At 49.1% G+C, this 23,066-nt stretch overlaps 1 protein-coding gene and 1 long non-coding RNA gene across 3 annotated transcripts in view; one reads left to right on the top strand and one right to left on the bottom strand.

The window, feature by feature from the left end:
- Positions 1 to 655: 655 nt before the first annotated feature.
- LOC118358621 (tyrosine-protein kinase JAK1-like) overlaps positions 656 to 23,066 on the bottom strand; it is a 70,325-nt gene continuing 47,914 nt past the window's right edge. For both annotated transcript variants that reach the window (XM_052480092.1, XM_052480093.1), the window contains exons 12-24: positions 22,497 to 22,649; positions 21,904 to 21,991; positions 20,374 to 20,501; positions 17,422 to 17,557; positions 13,397 to 13,548; positions 12,902 to 13,052; positions 12,116 to 12,204; positions 11,765 to 11,957; positions 11,520 to 11,644; positions 9,760 to 9,932; positions 6,895 to 7,012; positions 5,622 to 5,732; positions 656 to 1,987 (exon numbers count right to left, since the gene is read on the bottom strand). In XM_052480092.1, coding sequence (XP_052336052.1) covers positions 1,883 to 1,987; positions 5,622 to 5,732; positions 6,895 to 7,012; positions 9,760 to 9,932; positions 11,520 to 11,644; positions 11,765 to 11,957; positions 12,116 to 12,204; positions 12,902 to 13,052; positions 13,397 to 13,548; positions 17,422 to 17,557; positions 20,374 to 20,501; positions 21,904 to 21,991; positions 22,497 to 22,649 — 1,722 coding nt within the window. In that variant the 3' untranslated portion in view covers positions 656 to 1,882. The remainder of the gene's footprint in view (positions 1,988 to 5,621; positions 5,733 to 6,894; positions 7,013 to 9,759; positions 9,933 to 11,519; positions 11,645 to 11,764; positions 11,958 to 12,115; positions 12,205 to 12,901; positions 13,053 to 13,396; positions 13,549 to 17,421; positions 17,558 to 20,373; positions 20,502 to 21,903; positions 21,992 to 22,496; positions 22,650 to 23,066) is intronic.
- LOC127911985 (uncharacterized) lies at positions 18,604 to 20,001 on the top strand. The gene is made up of 3 exons (XR_008079950.1): positions 18,604 to 18,747; positions 19,709 to 19,826; positions 19,886 to 20,001. It is a non-coding gene; the product is annotated as an uncharacterized LOC127911985 (long non-coding RNA).

Below are 23,066 nucleotides of genomic sequence, written 5' to 3'. Positions count from 1 at the left end.
CTCTTCGAACATCTCTGGAGACACTTGAAAATAGCTGTGCAGCAACGCTTTGAGCTTGAGAGGATCTGCAGAGAAGAATGGGAGAAACTCCACAAATACAGGTGTGCCAAGCTTGTAGCGTCATACCCAAGAAGACTCGAGGCTGTAATCGCTGCCAAAGGTGCTTCAACAAAGTACTGAGTAAAGGGTCTGAATAGTTATGTAAATATAGTTTCAGCTTTTTATTTTGCTATAACTTTGCTAAAATTTCTAAACTTCTTTTTGTTTGTCATTATGGGGTATTGTGGAAAATGTCCAATTTTATCTGTGGATGAATTGTCGAGAACACAGTAGAGAACACACGATTTTGTGTGACTCAAAATGGGTCAAAATTCTACAAAGATCCAGGGGAAAAAAGGACCTTGTGCATTTCAGTAAAATAACAACCTCATTTTTATATCCCAGCAAGCTAACTACCTAAATGTTCATGTGTTTCGACCTGTCCCTAAATTAATAGTTGGTTCAGAGTTCGTTTTGATATTTCAACCTGCGGCTGGACAAAAATCAACAATGCGCGCGATGGTACACACACATGCGCGTTCCCGGTGCAGTCAGCATGTTTCTCTTTTGTCTCCTTCCTTCTGTCCATCCACACACCCACACACACAATCTGTCATTCTGTAGAATTAAAAAAAATAATCATTTCAATAAAAGACATGCAATATCTGACATACACATTATGCCTATACTTAAGCTGTTTAGAAATCTGAGCAGAGTACAGAAAAGTTTGGGATTAAAATATGTAACACTATACTGCCCTCAAGTGTCCCCTCACAGGTATAACATGTTCCACTAATTCTATTTCTGTGGTTTTACCTGTTAACTGGTCTCAAATCAGATTGTTTATAGGCTCTTCTTTCATGCTGACCCCACCACAAGCGTTACGTACACGAGCGTTGACAACAGAACGTGGAACATTGCATGATGAAAGAAACGCCAGAGAGAAAGTTATTCGGCTGGTTCTAGATCCGAGGTGGTTCTACAGTATTCCATCCAGGGTTCTGCGTTTAAAGAGGAGCTGCAATAGGTTGTCTTAAAAAGGGGAGGTGCTTGACTGATACCGTCATCACCCATCCATTCTCCCTAATGCAATCCAACCCACTGCTACAGTATACTGTATCCCACTCCTCTTTCACCACTCCCAGAGAGGTGGCTTGGATCCATGCAGTCCCTGGTCTGATGGGGCAGGGTGTGAATGTCAGAATCCTGGTCACTTAAATACATGTGGTTGGCTTTTTCACAGTGTCATCTTCACAGTGGCCGCAGCAATCCCTCACAAAGGAGCTCACATATACCATGATCCTTCACAGAGAAAAGGTCTATCTTTACACAGGTCCAACTAAGGACCCCCTCTCCCTCTGGGTTTAATGATTATGATACAAGTCCACACACAGAGTACATACTGCATGTAGCAATATGAAAAAGGCGGAGCTGATGCGCTCTAATAAAAAGGTGAAAGGTCACACTGCGGTAGCTCCCAGGTGGCATATCAGCCGACGGACAGCTCAGTGGTTGGCTAGTGGGCTCATTCATCTGTCAACGTGACTAGGGTGAGTGTCCACAGTGAGGGGTCAAAGCTACGTGTTGGGAAGTGTTTCATTCTATACGTAATGTATTCATTCATCAATATATTATGTGATCTATAGTAGAGCGTCTTAAAAAAACAAAAAGTGAAAATATAGAGGAAGTCAGCGACAGTGTGAAATAAAGTGTCTTGTAGCACTGATTCCAATACATGTGGGTTTTTAGTCCAGGTCACCATGGTCTGTGACCCTTGACCTTTCACTCTTTACTCCTGAGATTGTCTGTGTGATAGGTAAGGCGTGTCAGTGGCGGCCATGTTTTAAAGGCTGTTGTTGAGCATGCGGGTGAACTCGTCAATGAGACTCTTGAAAGTGATCCTCATCGCGGGGGTGTTCTCCCAGCACTTCCTCATCAGCTCATACACCTGCAAAAACACAGAGAAAATAATCATTATTACTCTAACATCAGCTCGTACACTTTCAACACCCACACATACACACACACAGTCAGATTACACACAAAGATTTCTAGTATTGCCGAATTCCTCTCGGGCTCTATTCAATCCGTAAGTTCAGTGTTACAGCGTGATTGAAATGTAAAGGCAATGTTCCAACGTTAGGGGAGACGGCAATGTTCCAACGTTAGGGGAGACGGCAATGTTCCAACGTTAGGGGAGACTGCAATGTTCCAACGTTAGGGGAGACTGCAATGTTCCAACGTTAGGGGAGACTGCATTGTTCCAACGTTAGGGGAGACTGCAATGTTCCAACGTTAGGGGAGACTGCAATGTTCCAACGTTAGGGGAGACTGCAATGTTCCAACGTTAGGGGAGACTGCATTGTTCCAACGTTAGGGGAGACGGCAATGTTCCAACGTTAGGGGAGACTGCAATGTTCCAACGTTAGGGGAGACTGCAATGTTCCAACGTTAGGGGAGACTGCAATGTTCCAACGTTAGGGGAGACTGCAATGTTCCAACGTTAGGGGAGACGGCAATGTTCCAACGTTAGGGGAGACTGCAATGTTCCAACGTTAGGGGAGACTGCAATGTTCCAACGTTAGGGGAGACTGCAATGTTCCAACGTTAGGGGAGACTGCAATGTTCCAACGTTAGGGGAGACTGCATTGTTCCAACGTTAGGGGAGACTGCAATGTTCCAACGTTAGGGGAGACTGCATTGTTCCAACGTTAGGGGAGACTGCAATGTTCCAACGTTAGGGGAGACTGCAATGTTCCAACGTTAGGGGAGACTGCAATGTTCCAACGTTAGGGGAGACTGCAATGTTCCAACGTTAGGGGAGACTGCAATGTTCCAACGTTAGGGGAGACTGCAATGTTTCAACGTTAGGGGAGACTGCAATGTTCCAACGTTAGGGGAGACTGCAATGTTCCAACGTTAGGGGAGACTGCAATGTTCCAACGTTAGGGGAGACTGCATTGTTCCAACGTTAGGGGAGACTGCAATGTTCCAACGTTAGGGGAGACTGCATTGTTCCAACGTTAGGGGAGACTGCATTGTTCCAACGTTAGGGGAGACTGCATTGTTCCAACGATAGGGGAGACTGCAATGTTCCAACGATAGGGGAGACTGCACTGTTCCAACGTTAGGGGAGACTGCAATGTTCCAACGTTAGGGGAGACTGCATTGTTCCAACGTTAGGGGAGAATGCAATGTTCCAACGTTAGGGGAGACTGCATTCACAGTAAACGCGACACTTGTCAGCTCAATAGGAAATGAAGTTAAAATGTCAATTGTACAATCTATAGCGCTTCAGCCCTTAACAATGTAAAGAAAAAATAACTACAGTTTTTATTGACAAAGAGCACTTTTCTAGCTCCATGAATTACTGAAATAAATTCTCTTGAGGATGGTAAATTGAGTGACATATTGAGAAGAGAGTGCATATTGTGAGTGGTGGGGTGACTAAACGCCGGTAGGTAGCCACAGTGCCTTCGGAAAGTATTCAATTCAATACCCCATAATGACATCACAATACCCCATAATGATATCACAATACCTCATAATGACATCATAATGACGAAGTGAAAACAGGTTTTTAGGCATTTTTGCAAATATATTAAACAGAAAAAACATACCATATTTCCATAAGTATTCAGACCCTTTTGCTTTGAGATTCATTGAGATCAGGTGCATCCTGTTTCCATTGATCATCCTCAAGATGTTTCTGCAACTTGATTAGAGTTCAGCTGTGGTAAATTCAATTGATTGGACATGATTTGGAAAGGCACACAACTGTCTATATAAGGTCCCACAGTTGACAGTGCATGTCAGAGCAAAAACCAAGCCATGAGGTCAAAGGAATGGACCGGAGAGCTCAGAGACAGGATTGTGTAGAAGCACAGATCTGGGTAAAGGTACCAAAACATTTCTGCAGCATTGAAGGTCCCCAAGAACACGGTGGCCTCCATCATTCTTAAATGAAAGAAGCTTGGGACCACTAAGACTCTTCTTAGAGTTGTCCGCCCGGCCAAACTGAGCAATCGGGGGAGAAGGGCTTTAGTCAGGGAGGTGACCAAGAACCCGATGGTCACTCTGACAGAACTCTAGAGTTCCTCTGTGGAGATGGGAGAACCTTCCAGAAGGACAACCATCTCTGCAGCGCTCCACCCATCAGGTCTTTATGGTAGAGTGGTAAGATGGAAGCCACTCCTCAGTAAAAGACACATGACGGCCCGCTTGGCGTTTGCCAAAAGGCACCTAAAGACTCTCAGACCATGAGAAACAAGATTCTCTGGTCTGATGAAACCAAGATTGAACTCTTTGGCCTGAATGCCAAGCGTCACGTCTGGAGGAAACCTGGAACCATCCCTACGGTGAAGCATAATGGTGGCAGCATCATGCTGTGAGGATATTGAAAAGCGGCAGGGACTGGGAGACCAGTCAGGATCAAGGCAAAGATGAACGGAGCAAAACCTATTCCCCTTCAGGAGACTGGAAAGATTTGGCATGGGTCCTCAGATCCTCAAAAGGTTCTACAGCTGCACCATCGAGAGCATCCTGACTGGTTGCATCACTGTTTGGTATGGCAACTGCTCGGCCTCCGACCGCAAGGCATTACAGATGGTTTGGAAGTATGCTTTGGCAGTATGCTTGGGGTCATTGTCCATTTGGAAGACCTAAGTGTATGTACATTTCCGACTTCAACTGTACATATTACCTCGACCAACCGCTAAGTAAGCATTTTACTGTTCTATTCGGCACGTGACAAATACAATTTTTGATCTGAAGTACAGAGAGAGATCCTTGATGAAAACCTGCTCCAGAGCGCTCAGGATCTCCGACTGGAGCGAAGGTTCACCTTCCAACAGGAGAACATCCCTAAGCACACAGCCGAGACAACGCAGGAGTGGCTTCGGGACAAGTCTCTGAATGACGTTGAGTGTCCCAGCCAGAGCCCGGACTTGATCCCGATCGAACATCTCTGGAGAGACCTGAAAATAGTTGTCCAGCAACTCTCCCCATCTAACCTGACAGAGATTGAGAGGATCTGCAGAGAAGAATGGGAGAAACTCCGCAAATACAGGTGTGCCAAGCTTGTAGCACCATACCCAAGAAGACTCAAGGCTGTAATCACTGCTAAAGGTTGTTCAACAAAGTACTGAGTAAAGGTCTGAATACTTATGTAACAGTGATATTTCCGGGCCGTGCGGTGCATTCTGGGCGATTTTGGGACAAGGAGTGAATGGGAGTCAGTTGGGCGCTAGTTCAAAAACCCAACATGAGTTTCATCAACAAGAAGTACAACGTTACAAATATTTTCAGAGAGGTGAGATAATTAACATGCTATATGTAATATTGTATAGTTTTGGAATTGTGACATTATGTACCTTCGGGGGAAAATAGGCCCTTTTCTCGACTCGTACCCTGACTTTGAGAAGGGATTGCGTGACGATTAGCTTAGCATCCGCGTGACGCAGCATGACAATGTGAACGTGATTGGTCGACAGTCTGCTGGGTGAGACGTTATTCGTTCCTCCATTCGTTGTCCAATGGGATTCTTATTTCCTCCTTTCGCTAATATCTCTGGTAGATCTTACCGTTCCAGGACAACTATCAGGACAGGGCAGCCTCTTCCCCTCCTCCAGCACCTTGACCAATCGCGTCACTGTCATCTGGCCCCGAGTAGGACCAATAATCTTCAGGAACACCTGTGGGACAAAGAGGGGGGAAGGGGAGAAGAGATGAGTTGCCATGGAAACATGATGAAACCAAATGACTCCTCCCATCTAGCCAGTGAAGACAGGACTGACCGAGGGCTCTGACGAGATTCCGGAAGTGGATTTTACAATCCTCGTAACCCATAGTGATATTTAAATATTAGTGAAAGCGATATTAGACTGAAAAAACAATTCCTATTTTGATGTCGTGCCCATCGGTTATGAATGTTTCAACCTGTGTTGGCTGGCTCTTCTGGCAGGTAGGACAAGTGGGAGGGGACAATAAGTAGCTGTTCCCTCTTGTGCCAGATATGATGGAGGAAACAAGCAGGAAAAGCATGCTCACGCAAGAGAAACGGCCACTTACACAGACAGAAACCCTGCCAATTTGTTTCAGTCGTAAACGGCCTGAGTACGATTCCAATGGCTTATACCCGCTCTGTGATTGGAAGATACAGACCGCAATGCTGCATGGGATGAGTAGTTTGTTTCTCCCCTAACTCTGGTACAGGATGTACACAGTCTTGTACCCTTGACTTTTCTTTCATACATCACTGTTTTTTGAAAGTAATTTCTAATCTTTTAAATTAAATGGTTCACCCCAGAAATGTTTGCCAAAAGAGGGGCGTGGCCCCTACCGAGCCCTATAGAGTTCTATTGTTGATACAAAGCCAGTCAGAATAAAATAGTCTAAACATTAACATCTGCTAACCATGTGTATGTGACAAATAAAATGTGATTTGATTTGATAAACCAAACCACTGCATTCCATCTACAATTCTAGAACGTGTTTCAAAGCAGTCTCTTAATGGTGGCAACTAAAGCATATAAGATGGTAATATCTATCGATTAGCTATCAACCGTGAACCAGTTTCTGTGAATTGAACAGTGTGGTAAAGTGTAGGAATAAGCCTTAATGGATATGTAATGATCATGGCTACAGGGTGTTGATTAGGGAGGACATATTGGTATAGCTTGTCTGAGCAATCAGGGAGTTGGAAGGATGTGTGTGTGTGATGGCACAGGCTAGCAGGAGTGGGCAGAGCCCCTTGGTGAGTCATTAGCCACCCTGGGAATAGACTGGCACCACCTGCCTCGATCAGTGGGATGGAAGGCTGTGCTGCCAGGCCTAGGTGTGTGTGGGTGTACTGACCGGCATGGGGCTGATGGCGTTCTCACAGTAGGTGAGCAGCTCGTACATGGTGACACCGAAGGACCAGACATCAGAGGCCAGGTAGAACTTACAGTGGACCAGACACTCAGGGGCATACCTGGTACATGGGAGGGAACACGCCAACATACATCACTGTAAATCACTATCTACACAAAGACACAGACACTCAGGGGCATACCTGGTACATGGGAGGGAACACGCCAACATACATCACTGTAAATCACTATCTACACAAAGACACAGACACTCAGGAATCCAACATGCTCTCTCTTTAATGCTTAAAAGCCGTGGGGGGGGGGTTATGAACTGACATATGGAATTGTTTTAAGATTGTCTTAATGAGGATCATTTAGCTATTTGATTTTTGAATTTTGAATAAATATTGAATTTGGTCTTTACTACTATAGCCCAGAGAAACGCATTGAATAACACATTCATAAACTGCACAGTTTTGAAGTGTTTGTCCTGTATCTAGGACATATAAGAAATCTGAGGGAATAGTTATTTCTTTCTTCACATATTTAACCCCTTTTTTAGAGTCCCGTGACCCTTGTGTGGTTCGTAGAGCAAAATGGAGAACACTATGGTGTTCGTGAGAGTCTCCCCTTTCCATAATATTTTGGAGGTCAAACCGTTACAGACATTTTCATGAGAACACAAGACTTACGGGAATGTCTCACAGTCTGACAAACACCGCGACAGCTCTGTCTCACAGTCTGACAAACATCGCTCTAGCTCTGTCTCACAGTCTGACAAACATAGCTTCTAGCTATGTCTCGCAGTCTGACAAACACCGCGACAGCTCTGTCTCACAGTCTGACAAACACAGCTTCTAGCTATGTCTCGCAGTCTGACAAACACCGCTTCTTGCTATGTCTCGCAGTCTGACAAACACCGCTCTACTCTGTCTCACAGTCTGACAAACACCGCTCTACTCTGTCTCACAGTCTGACAAACACCGCTCTACTCTGTCTCACAGTCTGACAAACACCGCTCTACTCTGTCTCACAGTCTGACAAACACCGCTCTAGCTCTGTCTCACAGTCTGACAAACACCGCTCTACTCTGTCTCACAGTCTGACAAACACCGCTCTACTCTGTCTCACAGTCTGACAAACACAGCTTCTAGCTCTGTCTCACAGTCTGACAAACACCGCTCTAGCTATGTCTGTCTCACAGCTCTGTCTGCAGTCTGAAACACCGCTCTAGCTCTGTCTCACAGTCTGACAAACACCGCTCTAGCTCTGTCTCACAGTCTGACAAACACCGCTCTAGCTCTGTCTCACAGTCTGACAAACACCGCTCTAGCTCTGTCTCACAGTCTGACAAACACCGCTCTAGCTCTGTCTCACAGTCTGACAAACACCGCTCAAGCTCTGTCTCACAGTCTGACAAACACCGCTCTAGCTCTGTCTCACAGTCTGACAAACACCGCTCTAGCTCTGTCTCACAGTCTGACAAACACCGCTCTAGCTCTGTCTCACAGTCTGACAAACACCGCTCTAGCTCTGTCTCACAGTCTGACAAACACCGCTCTAGCTCTGTCTCACAGTCTGACAAACACCGCTCTAGCTCTGTCTCACAGTCTGACAAACACCGCTCTAGCTCTGTCTCACAGTCTGACAAACACCGCTCTAGCTCTGTCTCACAGTCTGACAAACCGCTCAGCTCTGTCTCACAGTCTGACAAACAGCTCTGTCTCACAGTCTGACAAACAACTAGCTCTGTCTCACAGTCTGACAAACAGCTCTGTCTCACAGTCTGACAAACACCGCTCTAGCTCTGCCTCGCAGTCTGACAAACACCGCTTCTAGCTCTGTCTCACAGTCTGACAAACACCGCTCTAGCTCTGTCTCACAGTCTGACAAACACCGCTCTAGCTCTGTCTCACAGTCTGACAAACACCGCTCTAGCTCTGTCTCACAGTCTGACAAACACCGCTTCTAGCTCTGTCTCAGTCTGACAAACACCGCTCTAGCTCTGTCTGTCTCACACCGCTCTAGCTCTGTCTCAGTCTGACAAACACCTGCTCTAGCTCTGTCTCACAGTCTGACAAACACCGCTCTAGCTCTGTCTCACAGTCTGACAAACACCGCTCTAGCTCTGTCTCACAGTCTGACAAACACCGCTCTAGCTCTGTCTCAGTCTGACAAACACTGCTCTGTCTCAGTCTCTAGCTCTCACAGTCTGACAAACACTCTCTAGCTCTCTAGCTCTGTCTCACAGTCTGACAAACACCGCTCTAGCTCTGTCTCACAGTCTGACAAACACCGCTCTAGCTCTGTCTCACAGTCTGACAAACACCGCTCTAGCTCTGTCTCACAGTCTCTCTAGACAAGTCTGACAAACACCGCTTCTAGCTCTGTCTCACAGTCTGACAAACACCGCTCTAGCTCTGTCTCACAGTCTGACAAACACTGCTTCTAGCTCTCTGTCTGACAAACACACAGCTCTGTCTCACAGTCTGACAAACACCGCTTCTAGCTCTGTCTCACAGTCTGACAAACACCGCTCTAGCTCTGTCTCACAGTCTGACAAACACCGCTCTAGCTCTGTCTCACAGTCTGACAAAACAGCTCTGCTCTAGCTCTGCTCTCTCACAGTCTGACAAACACCGCTCTAGCTCTGTCTCACAGTCTGAGCTCTGTCTCAAACAAACACCGCTCTAGCTCTGTCTCACAGTCTGACAAACACCGCTTCTAGCTCTGCCAACTTTCACCGCAGATGCGGAAACATCTCTCTGGCTTAAAACGGACAATGCGTCAATCAACTCTCGGGGGGTTAAAGCCACAGACATGGGACCAGATAAAACAACAGTAGTCCGCAGTAGTCCAGTCCTCTCACCAGTACACAGGGCTTTCCAGGTCGTCTTTGACTGTGTAATATCCCTCGTTGCCCTTGATGCTCTTGGTCAGGCCGAAGTCTCCAATCTTCACCGTGCTTTCGTTCTCCACCAGAACATTCCGGGCTGCCAGATCCCGGTGGATGTAATTCCGAGATCCCAGATATTCCATTCCCTGGAGAGAGGGGAGGAATTTATCCTATTTATTTAACTATCAATAACATCAAAATAATGTTCCCCATAACCAAGGCTAAGGGTCAGGGTTAGGGTTGAACCGGGATGTGGACTCGAAGCTAGAGCTAGGGTTGAACCGGGATGTGGACTCGAAGCTAGAGTTAGGGTTGATCCGGGATGTGGACTCGAAGCTAGAGTTAGGGTTGATCCGGGATGTGGACACGAAGCTTGGGTTAGGGTTGAACCGGGATGTGGACACGAAGCTAGGGTCAGGGTTAGGGCACGAAGCTAGGGTTAGGGTTGGACCGGGATGTGGACACGAAGCTAGGGTTAGGGTTGGACCGGGATGTGGACACGAAGCTAGGGTTAGGGTTGGACCGGGATGTGGACACGAAGCTAGGGTTAGGGTTGGACCGGGATGTGGACACGAAGCTAGGGTTAGGGTTGAACCGGGATGTGGACACGAAGCTAGGGTCAGGGTTGAACCGGGATGTGGACACGAAGCTAGGGTTAGGGTTGAACCGGGATGTGGACACGAAGCTAGGGTTAGGGTTGAACCGGGATGTGGACACGAAGCTAGGGTTAGGGTTGAACCGGGATGTGGACACGAAGCTAGGGTCAGGGTTGAACCGGGATGTGGACACGAAGCTAGGGTCGGGGTTGAACCGGGATGTGGACACGAAGCTAGGGTTGGGGTTGAACCGGGATGTGGACACGAAGCTAGGGTTAGGGTTGGACTGGGATGTGGACACGAAGCTAGGGTTAGGGTTGAACCGGGATGTGGACACGAAGCTAGGGTTAGGGTTGGACTGGGATGTGGACACGAAGCTAGGGTTGGGGTTGAACCGGGATGTGGACACGAAGCTAGGGTTAGGGTTGGACTGGGATGTGGACACGAAGCTAGGGTTAGGGTTGAACCGGGATGTGGACACGAAGCTAGGGTTAGGGTTGGACTGGGATGTGGACACGAAGCTAGGGTTGGGGTTGAACCGGGATGTGGACACGAAGCTAGGGTTATGTGGTTGGACTGGGATGTGGACACGAGGCTAGGGTAGGGTTGAACCGGGGAACTAGTGTTAGGGTTCGTGGACAGCTAGGAGTTAGGGTTGGAACGGGGATGTGGGATGTGGACACGAAGCTAGGGTCGGGTTGAACCGGGATGTGGACACGAAGCTAGGGTTGGGGTTGAACCGGGATGTGGACACGAAGCTAGGGTTAGGGTTGGACCGGGATGTGGACACGAAGCTAGGGTTAGGGTTGAACCGGGATGTGGACACGAAGCTAGGGTTGGGGTTGAACCGGGATGTGGACACGAAGCTAGGGTTAGGGTTGGACCGGGATGTGGACACGAAGCTAGGGTTAGGGTTGGACCGGGATGTGGACACGAAGCTAGGGTCAGGGTTGGACCGGGATGTGGACACGAAGCTAGGGTCGGGGTTAGGGCACGAAGCTAGGGTTGGGGTTGAACCGGGATGTGGACACGAAGCTAGGGTCAGGGTTGGACCGGGATGTGGACACGAAGCTAGGGTCGGGGTTGAACCGGGATGTGGACACGAAGCTAGGGTCAGGGTTTAGACAGTTGCAGTACCTGACAGATCTGCACAGCGTAGCTAAGCAGGGTCTTCAGGCTGGTCTGTCCTCTGTTATGGGGCAGGTACTCCTTCAGACTGCCAGCAGGCAGGTACTCCATGATCAACTTGATGGCTCTGCCTCCTACACACACACAGATAAAGAGGTTTGAGCGGACTCAGCACAGGTGATGCTTGTGTACGTGCCTGCGTGCGTGTCTACGTCCGTGCGTGTGTGGCAGGGGTATGCGTTCCTCTCGCTCACCCTCCTCCTGGCAGATGCCCTTGTACTTGACGATGTTCTCGTGGTAGAGTTCTTTAAGGATTCCTATCTCACTCCAAAGGTTGTTGCTCTGCTCCTCCCTGTTCTCTGGTTTGAGACTCTTCACTGCTACCAGCTCCCCTGTCCGGTCCCCTCTGGGGTCATACCGACACAGCTCCACCTTGCCAAAGTGACCCTACGCACGCAGACAGCCAGTTACATACCCACGTTCCCGTTATGCACCATCACGTCAGCCTAAAGAGACTCAGGAACACACACCGTGACACGCCTAGCAGTAACTGCATACACACACTCACTCTCTGACGCATGGAAAAACACAGAAACGTGCGTTACCTCCCCCAAATCGCGGATCCTCTTGAGGAACCTCTTCTGGAACAGAGTGGGGTCGACCTCCTGAGTGGGCGCCGGCTTGATAGAGGGGTCTGGTGGAGGGACACACACACTGTTACCACCGACAACTTGGACAGTGAGTGGGTTTATTCAGCGAAGCTACAGCACACCAGTGTGATGGATGTGGATCTGCGACATGACTGCAGTACCTCATTCTGGCCACAGTGTGGGAGTATTAAGGGCAATATGCATATCCAGGTCCAGTTTAGGGGGAGATGTAGTTTCCTGGGTTCACTCGCACACAACACTCATACACACACACACACACACTCTTGCAAGCTCTCTCTCTAGCTAGCGATTGGGAACGGCTGCCCGTATTTAGAATTTTATTAGGAGCCGCGTTAGCGGTTGCGAAAGCTGCAGCCACAGGAAGTGTAGCAAGGGAATGATGACACATGACTTACTGCATACATTCAAAGAGCCTCCGTACAGATACGTATGCACACAAACACACACAGATCCTCCCACGTGTCACACACAGACGTACACACACACACACACACACACCAGTAACACGATTTCGTTGGCCAAAAAAAATGAAAGATAAATATGAAAAATAAATAAATGTGACTCTGGATGACAACATAAGTCTGTTTGTTATCCACATTAGGGCTGTTTTCCTCAATAAATTAAGTCCGCTTCCTGTTTCGTTTCCTCTCCTTCCTTACTTCCTAGTATCACAATACTGGTATCGTGACAACACGAACAAGCACACACAGAAACACGTACTCTGCTCCTCCAGCGTGTCTATGTCTCTGACAATGGCCCTGAAGAAGGGGCGCTTGTGGGGGTCGTAGGTCATGCAGTGAGTCATCAGTTCAGCCAGCTCTTTGCAGTCTGGGGTAGCCAACTGGCACTCCGCTGTATAGAACCGCTCCTTCTACTCACGGGGGGAGAGAGAGAAACCTTATTAGTTATCAAGGCAGAGCAAGCATGAGGTATTATCCGTGCTTGTCCTGGGCAGGAACTGAGTACCGCCCCCTAAAAAAAAAGGTTCTACTGCTTGAGTTCCTGTTCCTCTTATAGAACATTAGCTCACGAGTATGGTGGAGCTCCTGCACTGAAATATATACAGCACCGGTACCCAAAATGAGAACGGGCACTTATTTCAGTCCAAGTCAAGCACGGTGGGTGTATTACTCTGGGTTGAAATACATTTGTTACAGATATGTATTGGGAGTATCTTACAAGTGGATCAAGCTGTGTGTGTGTGCAGGCGTGTACCTCAGTGAGTTTCTTGTCTTTGAGGGGCACTTCTCCGTCATAGCAGATCTCCCACAGTGTTGTGCCGAAGCCCCACTTATCGGCCGCTACACTCAGGTTGGTAGAGTCCTTCACACACTCTGGAGCGATCCATGGGATCCGGTCCACACACTCTGCAGGGTGGCACAAACACAGCCTTAGGCACACGGTATGTGTACACTATACGGGGACAGGGGAATGCATTCGACTGAAACGTGTCTCCTGCATTTAACCCGACCCCTCTGAATCAGAGAGGTGGGTGGGGGGCTGCCTTAAACATTGACATCCATGTCATCAGTGCCCGGGCAGCAGTTGTTGTTGGGGGGTTTAACTGCCTTGCTCAAGGGCAGATTTATACCTTGATGGCTAGGGGATTCGATCCAGCAACCTTTCGGTTACTGGCCCAACGCTCCTACCCGCCGCTCACTGTACAAACACATTCGGTGTAAAAACACACTATTGTACTGAACACACACAACAAAGTGTTGGGGAGCGGGGAGAGGTTTTGTCAGTATTAATATGTTTGTCGTCCTGTCTTCCCTCTCTGACACATTTACTGTATTACTTTTCCATGATGTCGCTCTCTCCCTTCTCTCTCTCTCTCCCTGTGTAGTGGGCTCTGCCTTCCCCGTCATGTGACACGGGCCACCCAGCCTCTCTCTGGCCTGGAGTCAATTCACTCCCAACTGACAGGAATCCACAGCCCTGCCATGCCAGTCACACAGTACATAAACAGAAGGGGGGGGGAGTCCAGGAGGAGCAAAAGAGAAGGACAGAGAATAAGGGGAGAGAGTGGGAAAAGGAGAGTGGGTGGGGAGAAGGATAGAGAATAAGGGGAGAGAGTGGGGAGAAGGACAGAGAATAAGGGGAGAGAGTGGGAAAAGGAGAGTGGGTGGGGAGAAGGACAGAGAATAAGGGGAGAGAGTGGGAAAAGGAGAGTGGGTGGGGAGAAGGATAGAGAATAAGGGGAGAGAGTGGGAAAAGGAGAGTGGGTGGGGAGAAGGACAGAGAATAAGGGGAGAGAGTGGGAAAAGGAGAGTGGGTGGGGAGAAGGATAGAGAATAAGGGGAGAGAGTGGGAAAAGGAGAGTGGGTGGGGAGAAGGATAGAGAATAAGGGGAGAGAGTGGGAAAAGGAGAGTGGGTGGGGAGAAGGACAGAGAATAAGGGAGAGAGTGGGAAAAGGAGAGTGGGTGGGGAGAAGGACAGAGAATAAGGAGAAGTGGGAAAAGGAGAGTGGGTGGGGAGAAGGACAGAGAATAAAAAGTGGGAAAAGGGGAGAGGGTGGGGAGAAGGACAGAGAATAAGGGGAGAGGGGAAAAGGAGAGTGGGTGGGGAGAAGGACAGAGAATAAGGGGAGAGAGTGGGAAAAGGAGAGTGGGTGGGGAGAAGGACAGAGAATAATAGAGGGAAAAGGAGAGTGGGTGGGGAGAAGGACAGAGAATAAGGGGAGAGAGTGGGTGGAGTGGGTGGGGAGAAGGACAGAGAATAAGGGGAGAGAGTGGGAAAAGGAGAGTGGGTGGGGAGAAGGACAGAGAATAAGGAGAGAGAGGGGAAAAGGGGAGTGGGTGGGGAGAAGGACAGAGAATAAGGGAGAGAGTGGGAAAAGGGAGAGTGGGTGGGGAGAAGGACAGAGAATAAGGGGAGAGAGTGGGAAAAGGAGAGTGGGTGGGGAGAAGGACAGGTGGGGAGAAGGACAGAAAGAATAAGGGGAGAGAGTGGGAAAAGGGGAGAGGGTGGGGAGAAGGACAGAGAATAAGGGGAGAGAGTGGGAAAAGGGAGTGGGTGGGGAGAAGGACAGAGAATAAGGGGAGAGAGTAAGTGGGTGGGGGAAGGACAGAGAATAAGGGGAGAGAGTGGGAAAAGGAGAGTGGGTGGGGAGAAGGACAGAGAATAAGGGGAGAGAGTGGGAAAAGGAGAGTGGGTGGGGAGAAGGACAGAGAATAAGGGGAGAGAGTGGGAAAAGGAGAGTGGGTGGGGAGAAGGACAGAGAATAAGGGGAGAGAGTGGGAAAAGGAGAGAGGGTGGGGAGAAGGACAGAGAATAAGGGGAGAGAGTGGGAAAAGGGGAGTGGGTGGGGAGAAGGACAGAGAATAAGGGGAGAGAGTGGGAAAAGGAGAGTGGGTGGGGAGAAGGACAGAGAATAAGGGGAGAGAGTGGGAAAAGGAGAGAAAATAAGGGGAGAGAGTGGGAAAAGGAGAGTGGGTGGGGAGAAGGACAGAGAATAAGGGGAGAGAGTGGGAAAAGGAGAGTGGGTGGGGAGAAGGATAGAGAATAAGGGGAGAGAGTGGGAAAAGGAGAGTGGGTGGGGAGAAGGACAGAGAATAAGGGGAGAGAGTGGGAAAAGGAGAGTGGGTGGGGAGAAGGATAGAGAATAAGGGGAGAGAGTGGGAAAAGGAGAGTGGGTGGGGAGAAGGACAGAGAATAAGGGGAGAGAGTGGGAAAAGGAGAGTGGGTGGGGAGAAGGACAGAGAATAAGGGGAGAGAGTGGGAAAAGGAGAGTGGGTGGGGAGAAGGACAGAGAATAAGGGGAGAGAGTGGGAAAAGGAGAGTGGGTGGGGAGAAGGACAGAGAATAAGGGGAGAGAGTGGGAAAAGGAGAGTGGGTGGGGAGAAGGACAGAGAATAAGGGGAGAGAGTGGGAAAAGGGGAGAGGGTGGGGAGAAGGACAGAGAATAAGGGGAGAGAGCGGGAAAAGGAGAGTGGGTGGGGAGAAGGACAGAGAATAAGGGGAGAGAGTGGGAAAAGGAGAGTGGGTGGGGAGAAGGACAGAGAATAAGGGGAGAGAGTGGGAAAAGGGGAGAGGGTGGGGAGAAGGACAGAGAATAAGGGGAGAGAGTGGGAAAAGGGGAGTGGGTGGGGAGAAGGACAGAGAATAAGGGGAGAGAGTGGGAAAAGGAGAGAGGGTGGGGAGAAGGATAGAGAATAAGGGGAGAGAGTGGGAAAAGGAGAGTGGGTGGGGAGAAGGACAGAGAATAAGGGGAGAGAGTGGGAAAAGGAGAGGGTGGGGAGAAGGACAGAGAATAAGGGGAGAGAGTGGGAAAAGGAGAGAGGGTGGGGAGAAGGACAGAGAATAAGGGGAGAGAGTGGGAAAAGGAGAGTGGGTGGGGAGAAGGACAGAGAATAAGGGGAGAGAGTGGGAAAAGGAGAGTGGGTGGGGAGAAGGACAGAGAATAAGGGGAGAGAGTGGGAAAAGGAGAGTGGGTGGGGAGAAGGACAGAGAATAAGGGGAGAGAGTGGGAAAAGGAGAGTGGGTGGGGAGAAGGACAGAGAATAAGGAGAGAGAGTGGGAAAAGGAGAGTGGGTGGGGAGACAGAAAGCGGTGCGGAGAGGGGGAATAGAGAGTGGGTGGGGAGACTGAAAGCGGTGCGGAGAGGGGGAATAGAGATTGGGATGAAAGCGTCTTCTCATTTGTCCGATTCAGATGTCCCAGTGAACTGTCACACGGAGACATCCAGTCCAGTCATTAACTCCTCTGGTCTGTTTAACCGTCTTCACTCAGCCACAGACACCGTAAATGGTTGCCGAACAGAAACACGATGCCGTCGGAGGGAAATATGGAATGTGAGAAGTGTCCTCGTACAGTATCCAGTATTCCCTGACAAAACCTCACTTACTAACACTGGTGGTCTTTTGTAGCTCAGCTGGTCGGGCACGGCGTTTGCAACGCCAGGGTAGTGGGTTCGATCCCGCGGACCACCCATACGTAAAATGCATGCGCATATGACATTTTAAGTCGCTTTGGATAAAAGCGTGTGCTGAAACGGCATATATTATATGACTCTGAAGACATTCTCCTGGGTCACAAACCCTTCGGAACTCAATATACTGTACAACGGAGGCTTCATGTTTACATGATCTCAAACTGGGCCCTCAACGTGGATCCCTACACCTCTGCAAAACAAGATGAGTTGCTCTGGATGACAACAAAAGCGGTCATTGAAGATGGTGGTTGTCTGACGCACATTGTGCATAACTTGCCACACAGAAATGATTCAGTGAAGTCGTACCCTCTCTGGTCAACACCGTGATGGGTATGCCGGGGTCGCTGAGCTTGATGAAGGGTCCTCCCTCACTGTCCACTCCGTCTCTGGCCAGCAGGATGTTCTTGGTACACACAAAGCCATGCACCAGCTTCTTATCCTCCTGCATACACACACACACACGCACACGCACACACACACACACACACACACACCACACACACACACACACACACACGCACACACGCACACACACACACACGAGAGAGAGTCACATCAAATCTAATTGTATTTGTCACATGCGCTGAATACAACAGGTGTAGTAGAGTTTACAGTGAAATGCTTCCTTATGAGACTTTACCAACGATGCAGTGTTTTGTTGAATAAAATAGACAGGGTCCATACGGGGAGTACCAGTACCAGATCAATGTGGAGGAGTACAAGGTATTTGAGGTAGACATGTACATCTAGGTATGGAGAAAGCGACTAGGCATCAGGATAGATAATAATAAGAGTACCATAAAGAACATAGTAGCAGCACCATATGATGAGTGTGAAAGTATGTATGTGTGTGTGTGTGTGTGTGTGTGTGTGTGTGTGTGTGTGTGTGTGTGTGTGTGTGTGTGTGTGTGTGTGTGTGTTGTGTGTGTATGTGTGTGTGTGTGTGTGTGTGTGTGTGTGTGTGTGTGGTGTGTGTGTGTGTGTGTGGTGTGTGTGTGTGTGTGTGTGTGTGTGTGTGTGTGTGTAAGTGAGTGGGTATAGTCTTGTGAGTGTAGATAGAGTCAGTGCAAGATAAGGTCAACGCAGATGGTCCAATCTACGGCTTTGGGTGACTGTAGTCTTTGGTGTGTTGTCTTACCAGGTAGCTGAGAGCACTGGCCAGTTCCATGGTGTACCGAGAGGACTGTGTTGTCTTACCAGGTAGCTGAGAGCACTGGCCAGTTCCATGGTGTACCGAGAGGACTGTGTTGTCTTACCAGGTAGCTGAGAGCACTGGCCAGTTGTTTGACCACCTGGAACTTCCATGGTGTACCGAGAGGACTGTGTTGTCTTACCAGGTAGCTGAGAGCACTGGCCAGTTCCATGGTGTACCGAGAGGACTGTGTTGTCTTACCAGGTAGCTGAGAGCACTGGCCAGTTCCATGGTGTACCGAGAGGACTGTGTTGTCTTACCAGGTAGCTGAGAGCACTGGCCAGTTCCATGGTGTACCGAGAGGACTGTGTTGTCTTACCAGGTAGCTGAGAGCACTGGCCAGTTCCATGGTGTACCGAGAGGACTGTGTTGTCTTACCAGGTAGCTGAGAGCACTGGCCAGTTCCATGGTGTACCGAGAGGACTGTGTTGTCTTACCAGGTAGCTGAGAGCACTGACCAGTTGTTTGGCCACCTGGAGCTTCCATGGTGTACCGAGAGGACTGTGTTGTCTTACCAGGTACCTGAGAGCACTGGCCAGTTCCATGGTGTACCGAGAGGACTGTGTTGTCTTACCAGGTAGCTGAGAGCACTGGCCAGTTCCATGGTGTACCGAGAGGACTGTGTTGTCTTACCAGGTAGCTGAGAGCACTGGCCAGTCGTTTGGCCACCTGGAACTTCCATGGTGTACCGAGAGGACTGTGTTGTCTTACCAGGTAGCTGAGAGCACTAGCCAGTTCCATGGTGTACCGAGAGGACTGTGTTGTCTTACCAGGTAGCTGAGAGCACTGGCCAGTCGTTTGGCCACCTGGAACTTCCATGGTGTACCGAGAGGATTGTGTTGTCTTACCAGGTAGCTGAGAGCACTGGCCAGTCGTTTGGCCACCTGGAACTTCCATGGTGTACCGAGAGGACTTTGTTGTCTTACCAGGTAGCTGAGAGCACTGGCCAGTTCCATGGTGTACCGAGAGGACTGTGTTGTCTTACCAGGTAGCTGAGAGCACTGGCCAGTTCCATGGTGTACCGAGAGGACTGTGTTGTCTTACCAGGTAGCTGAGAGCACTGGCCAGTTCCATGGTGTACCGAGAGGACTGTGTTGTCTTACCAGGTAGCTGAGAGCACTGGCCAGTTCCATGGTGTACCGAGAGGACTGTGTTGTCTTACCAGGTAGCTGAGAGCACTGGCCAGTTCCATGGTGTACCGAGAGGACTGTGTTGTCTTACCAGGTAGCTGAGAGCACTGGCCAGTTCCATGGTGTACCGAGAGGACTGTGTTGTCTTACCAGGTAGCTGAGAGCACTGGCCAGTTCCATGGTGTACCGAGAGGACTGTGTTGTCTTACCAGGTAGCTGAGAGCACTGGCCAGTTCCATGGTGTACCAAGAGGACTGTGTTGTCTTACCAGGTAGCTGAGAGCACTGGCCAGTTCCATGGTGTACCGAGAGGACTGTGTTGTCTTACCAGGTAGCTGAGAGCACTGGCCAGTTCCATGGTGTACCGAGAGGACTGTGTTGTCTTACCAGGTAGCTGAGAGCACTGGCCAGTTCCATGGTGTACTGAGAGGACTGTGTTGTCTTACCAGGTAGCTGAGAGCACTGGCCAGTTCCATGGTGTACCGAGAGGACTGTGTTGTCTTACCAGGTAGCTGAGAGCACTGGCCAGTTCCATGGTGTACCGAGAGGACTGTGTTGTCTTACCAGGTAGCTGAGAGCACTGGCCAGTTCCATGGTGTACCGAGAGGACTGTGTTGTCTTACCAGGTAGCTGAGAGCACTGGCCAGTTCCATGGTGTACCGAGAGGACTGTGTTGTCTTACCAGGTAGCTGAGAGCACTGGCCAGTTCCATGGTGTACCGAGAGGACTGTGTTGTCTTACCAGGTAGCTGAGAGCACTGGCCAGTTCCATGGTGTACCGAGAGGACTGTGTTGTCTTACCAGGTAGCTGAGAGCACTGGCCAGTTGTTTGGCCACCTGGAACTTCCATGGTGTACCGAGAGGACTGTGTTGTCTTACCAGGTAGCTGAGAGCACTAGCCAGTTCCATGGTGTACCGAGAGGACTGTGTTGTCTTACCAGGTAGCTGAGAGCACTGGCCAGTTGTTTTGCCACCTGGAACTTCCATGGTGTACCGAGAGGACTGTGCTGTCTTCGCATGAGCAGATCCAACGGACCGAACTGGACAAACTCCTCCACCATGATATCTGGGGGAGGGAGAGGGACAGTCAATGCACCGCACACACACACACACACACACACACACACACACACACACACACACACACACACACACACACACACACACACACACACACACACACACACACACACACACACACACACAGACGCACTTGGGGAATATTCTGCCCGCTTGGCCACCACAACAGAAAGACTGGTTTGTCTTGTGTTTTGGGAAACAGTACAGTGACACCTATAAGTAACAAAAGACAAGGGAACGCTCGAGTAAATGAGGGATTTTGAAAGTACATTGAAAGCAGGTGCTTCCACACAGGTGTAGTTCCTGAGTTAATTGAGCAACTAACATCCCATCATGCTTAGGGTCATGTATAAAAATGCCCACTTTCCCATTATTGTGGCTACAATGGCTAGAAGAAGAGATCTCAGTGACTTTGAAAGAGGGGTCTCAAAGGAGCACAGGTTTAAAGTGTGTGTGTGTGTGAGTGTCTCAGTCATCAGATCTCAACCCAATTTAACACTTATGGGAGATTCTGGAGCTGGGCCTGAGACAGCGTTTTCCACCACCATCCACCACCAAGGTGCATTGAAGCTGTTCTGGCGTCTCGTGGTGCCCCAACGCCCTATTAAGACACTTTATGTTGCGTGGCTTCCTTTATTTTGTCAGTTACATGTAGTTACTATTGGGTCATATCTACTATTTGACTGCAGGTAATATCTTGTATAGTTATGTAAGATCATCAAACGGAGCAATAGTGCCGTCTTTCGGATGGGACGTTAAATGGGTGTCCTGACTCTCTGTGGTCACTAAAGATCCCATGGTATTTATCGTAGAGTAGTGGTATTAACCCCGGTGTCCTGGCTAAATTCCCAAACTGTCCCTCATACCATCATGGTCACCTAATCATCCCCAGCTTATAATTGTCTCATCCCCTCCTCTCCCCTGTAACTATTCCCCAGGTCTTTGCTGTAAATGAGAATGTGTTCTCAGTCAACTTACATGGTAAAATAACCATAAAATATATTTTTATTAAAATAAATACCAAAAGATCTCCCACTAACCTGTTTGGACAGGACAGGTTTTAGGCACTACTGTATAGTATGTCAACATACTATTCAATACTGAGTCAACAGCTCATAGGGAATTCGGTATTTGTAAATAATGGCAAGTCCTATCACATCCACTAACAGTGTAGGTCCTGTATTACCACTTCTTACAGTAACAGAAGGATGGATTAAGAAGTGAGTTTAAGGTTTAATGTGTCATGCAGGTTACCGTGGCAGCGTAGGGTGTGTGTGTGTGTGTGTGTGTGTGTGTGTGTGTGTGTGTGTGTGTGTGTGTGTGTGTGTGTGTGTGTGTGTGTGTGTGTGTGTGTGTGTGTGTGTGTGTGTGTGTGTGTGTATACTCACTCTCCAGGTGGCGTACACAGACTCCATAGAGCAGGGCGATGTGCTTATGGGAGACCTGCCGCATCATACTGGCTGTCTCAAAGAAGGCCTGGGGAGAGAGGGAGGAAAAAGAGAGCGGGAGAGATGGAGGTGAAAGAGAGAAAAAGAGAGAGCGGGAGACAAAGAGAGAGCGGGAGAGATGGAGGTGAAAGAGAGAACGGGAGACAAAGAGAGAGCGGGAGAGATGGAGGTGAAAGAGAGAACGGGAGACAAAGAGAGAGCGGGAGAGATGGAGGTGAAAGAGAGAACGGGAGACAAAGAGAGAGCGGGAGAGATGGAGGTGAAAGAGAGAACGGGAGACAAAGAGAGAGCGGGAGAGATGGAGGTGAAAGAGAGAACGGGAGACAAAGAGAGAGCGGGAGAGATGGAGGTGAAAGAGAGAACGGGAGACAAAGAGAGAAAGGGAGAGATGGAGGTGAAAGAGAGAGGAGAGAGTCAGTCAGCTAATGTGGCAGAATATTGCCACAGAACATCACTCACACACTCTCAGAAGTTACTCTTCTAGTGGGAGTCCCTAAAGTTATCACAGGATGGAAACAGTGTGTGTGTCTTACCAGAGAGATGTCCCTGTGTCCGGACCCCAGCACCTTCAGCACTACTTTGACGTCCTGGGAGGAAGAGTTTCCAGCATCCTCATCCTCCGCACTCTTCACCTTCAGTACTCCAGCATAGATGTTCGTCCGGGTACCCAGCCCCAGGTGCTCTCCCTGAGAGGCAGGGGAGAGAGGAGAGCGAGTTAGTCAAGACACACTCACGAGATACACACACACACACACACACACACCGTAAACACACACTGGTGACTGACACCAGTAAGAAAACACTGAAGGACTAAAGTGGCTAGAAAAATAAAAGATCGACAATGTCTCTTTCAGCTGATGGATAGATGTGACTGATAGGGGTATGTACTGGATGTGACTGATAGGGGTATGTACTGGATGTGACTGAGGGGTATGTACTGGATGTGACTGATAGGGTATGTACTGACTGATAGATGTACTGGATGTGACTGATAGCATGTACTGGATGTGACTGACTTTGGGTATGTACTGGGATGTGAATAGTATGTACTGGATGTGACTGATAGGGGTATGTATTGATGTGACTGATAGGGGTATGTACTG

The sequence above is a fragment of the Oncorhynchus keta genome, chromosome 26 (genome assembly GCF_023373465.1).
Source record: "Oncorhynchus keta strain PuntledgeMale-10-30-2019 chromosome 26, Oket_V2, whole genome shotgun sequence".
NCBI lineage: Eukaryota > Metazoa > Chordata > Actinopteri > Salmoniformes > Salmonidae > Oncorhynchus > Oncorhynchus keta.
This window is presented reverse-complemented; position numbering and strand designations above follow the sequence as displayed.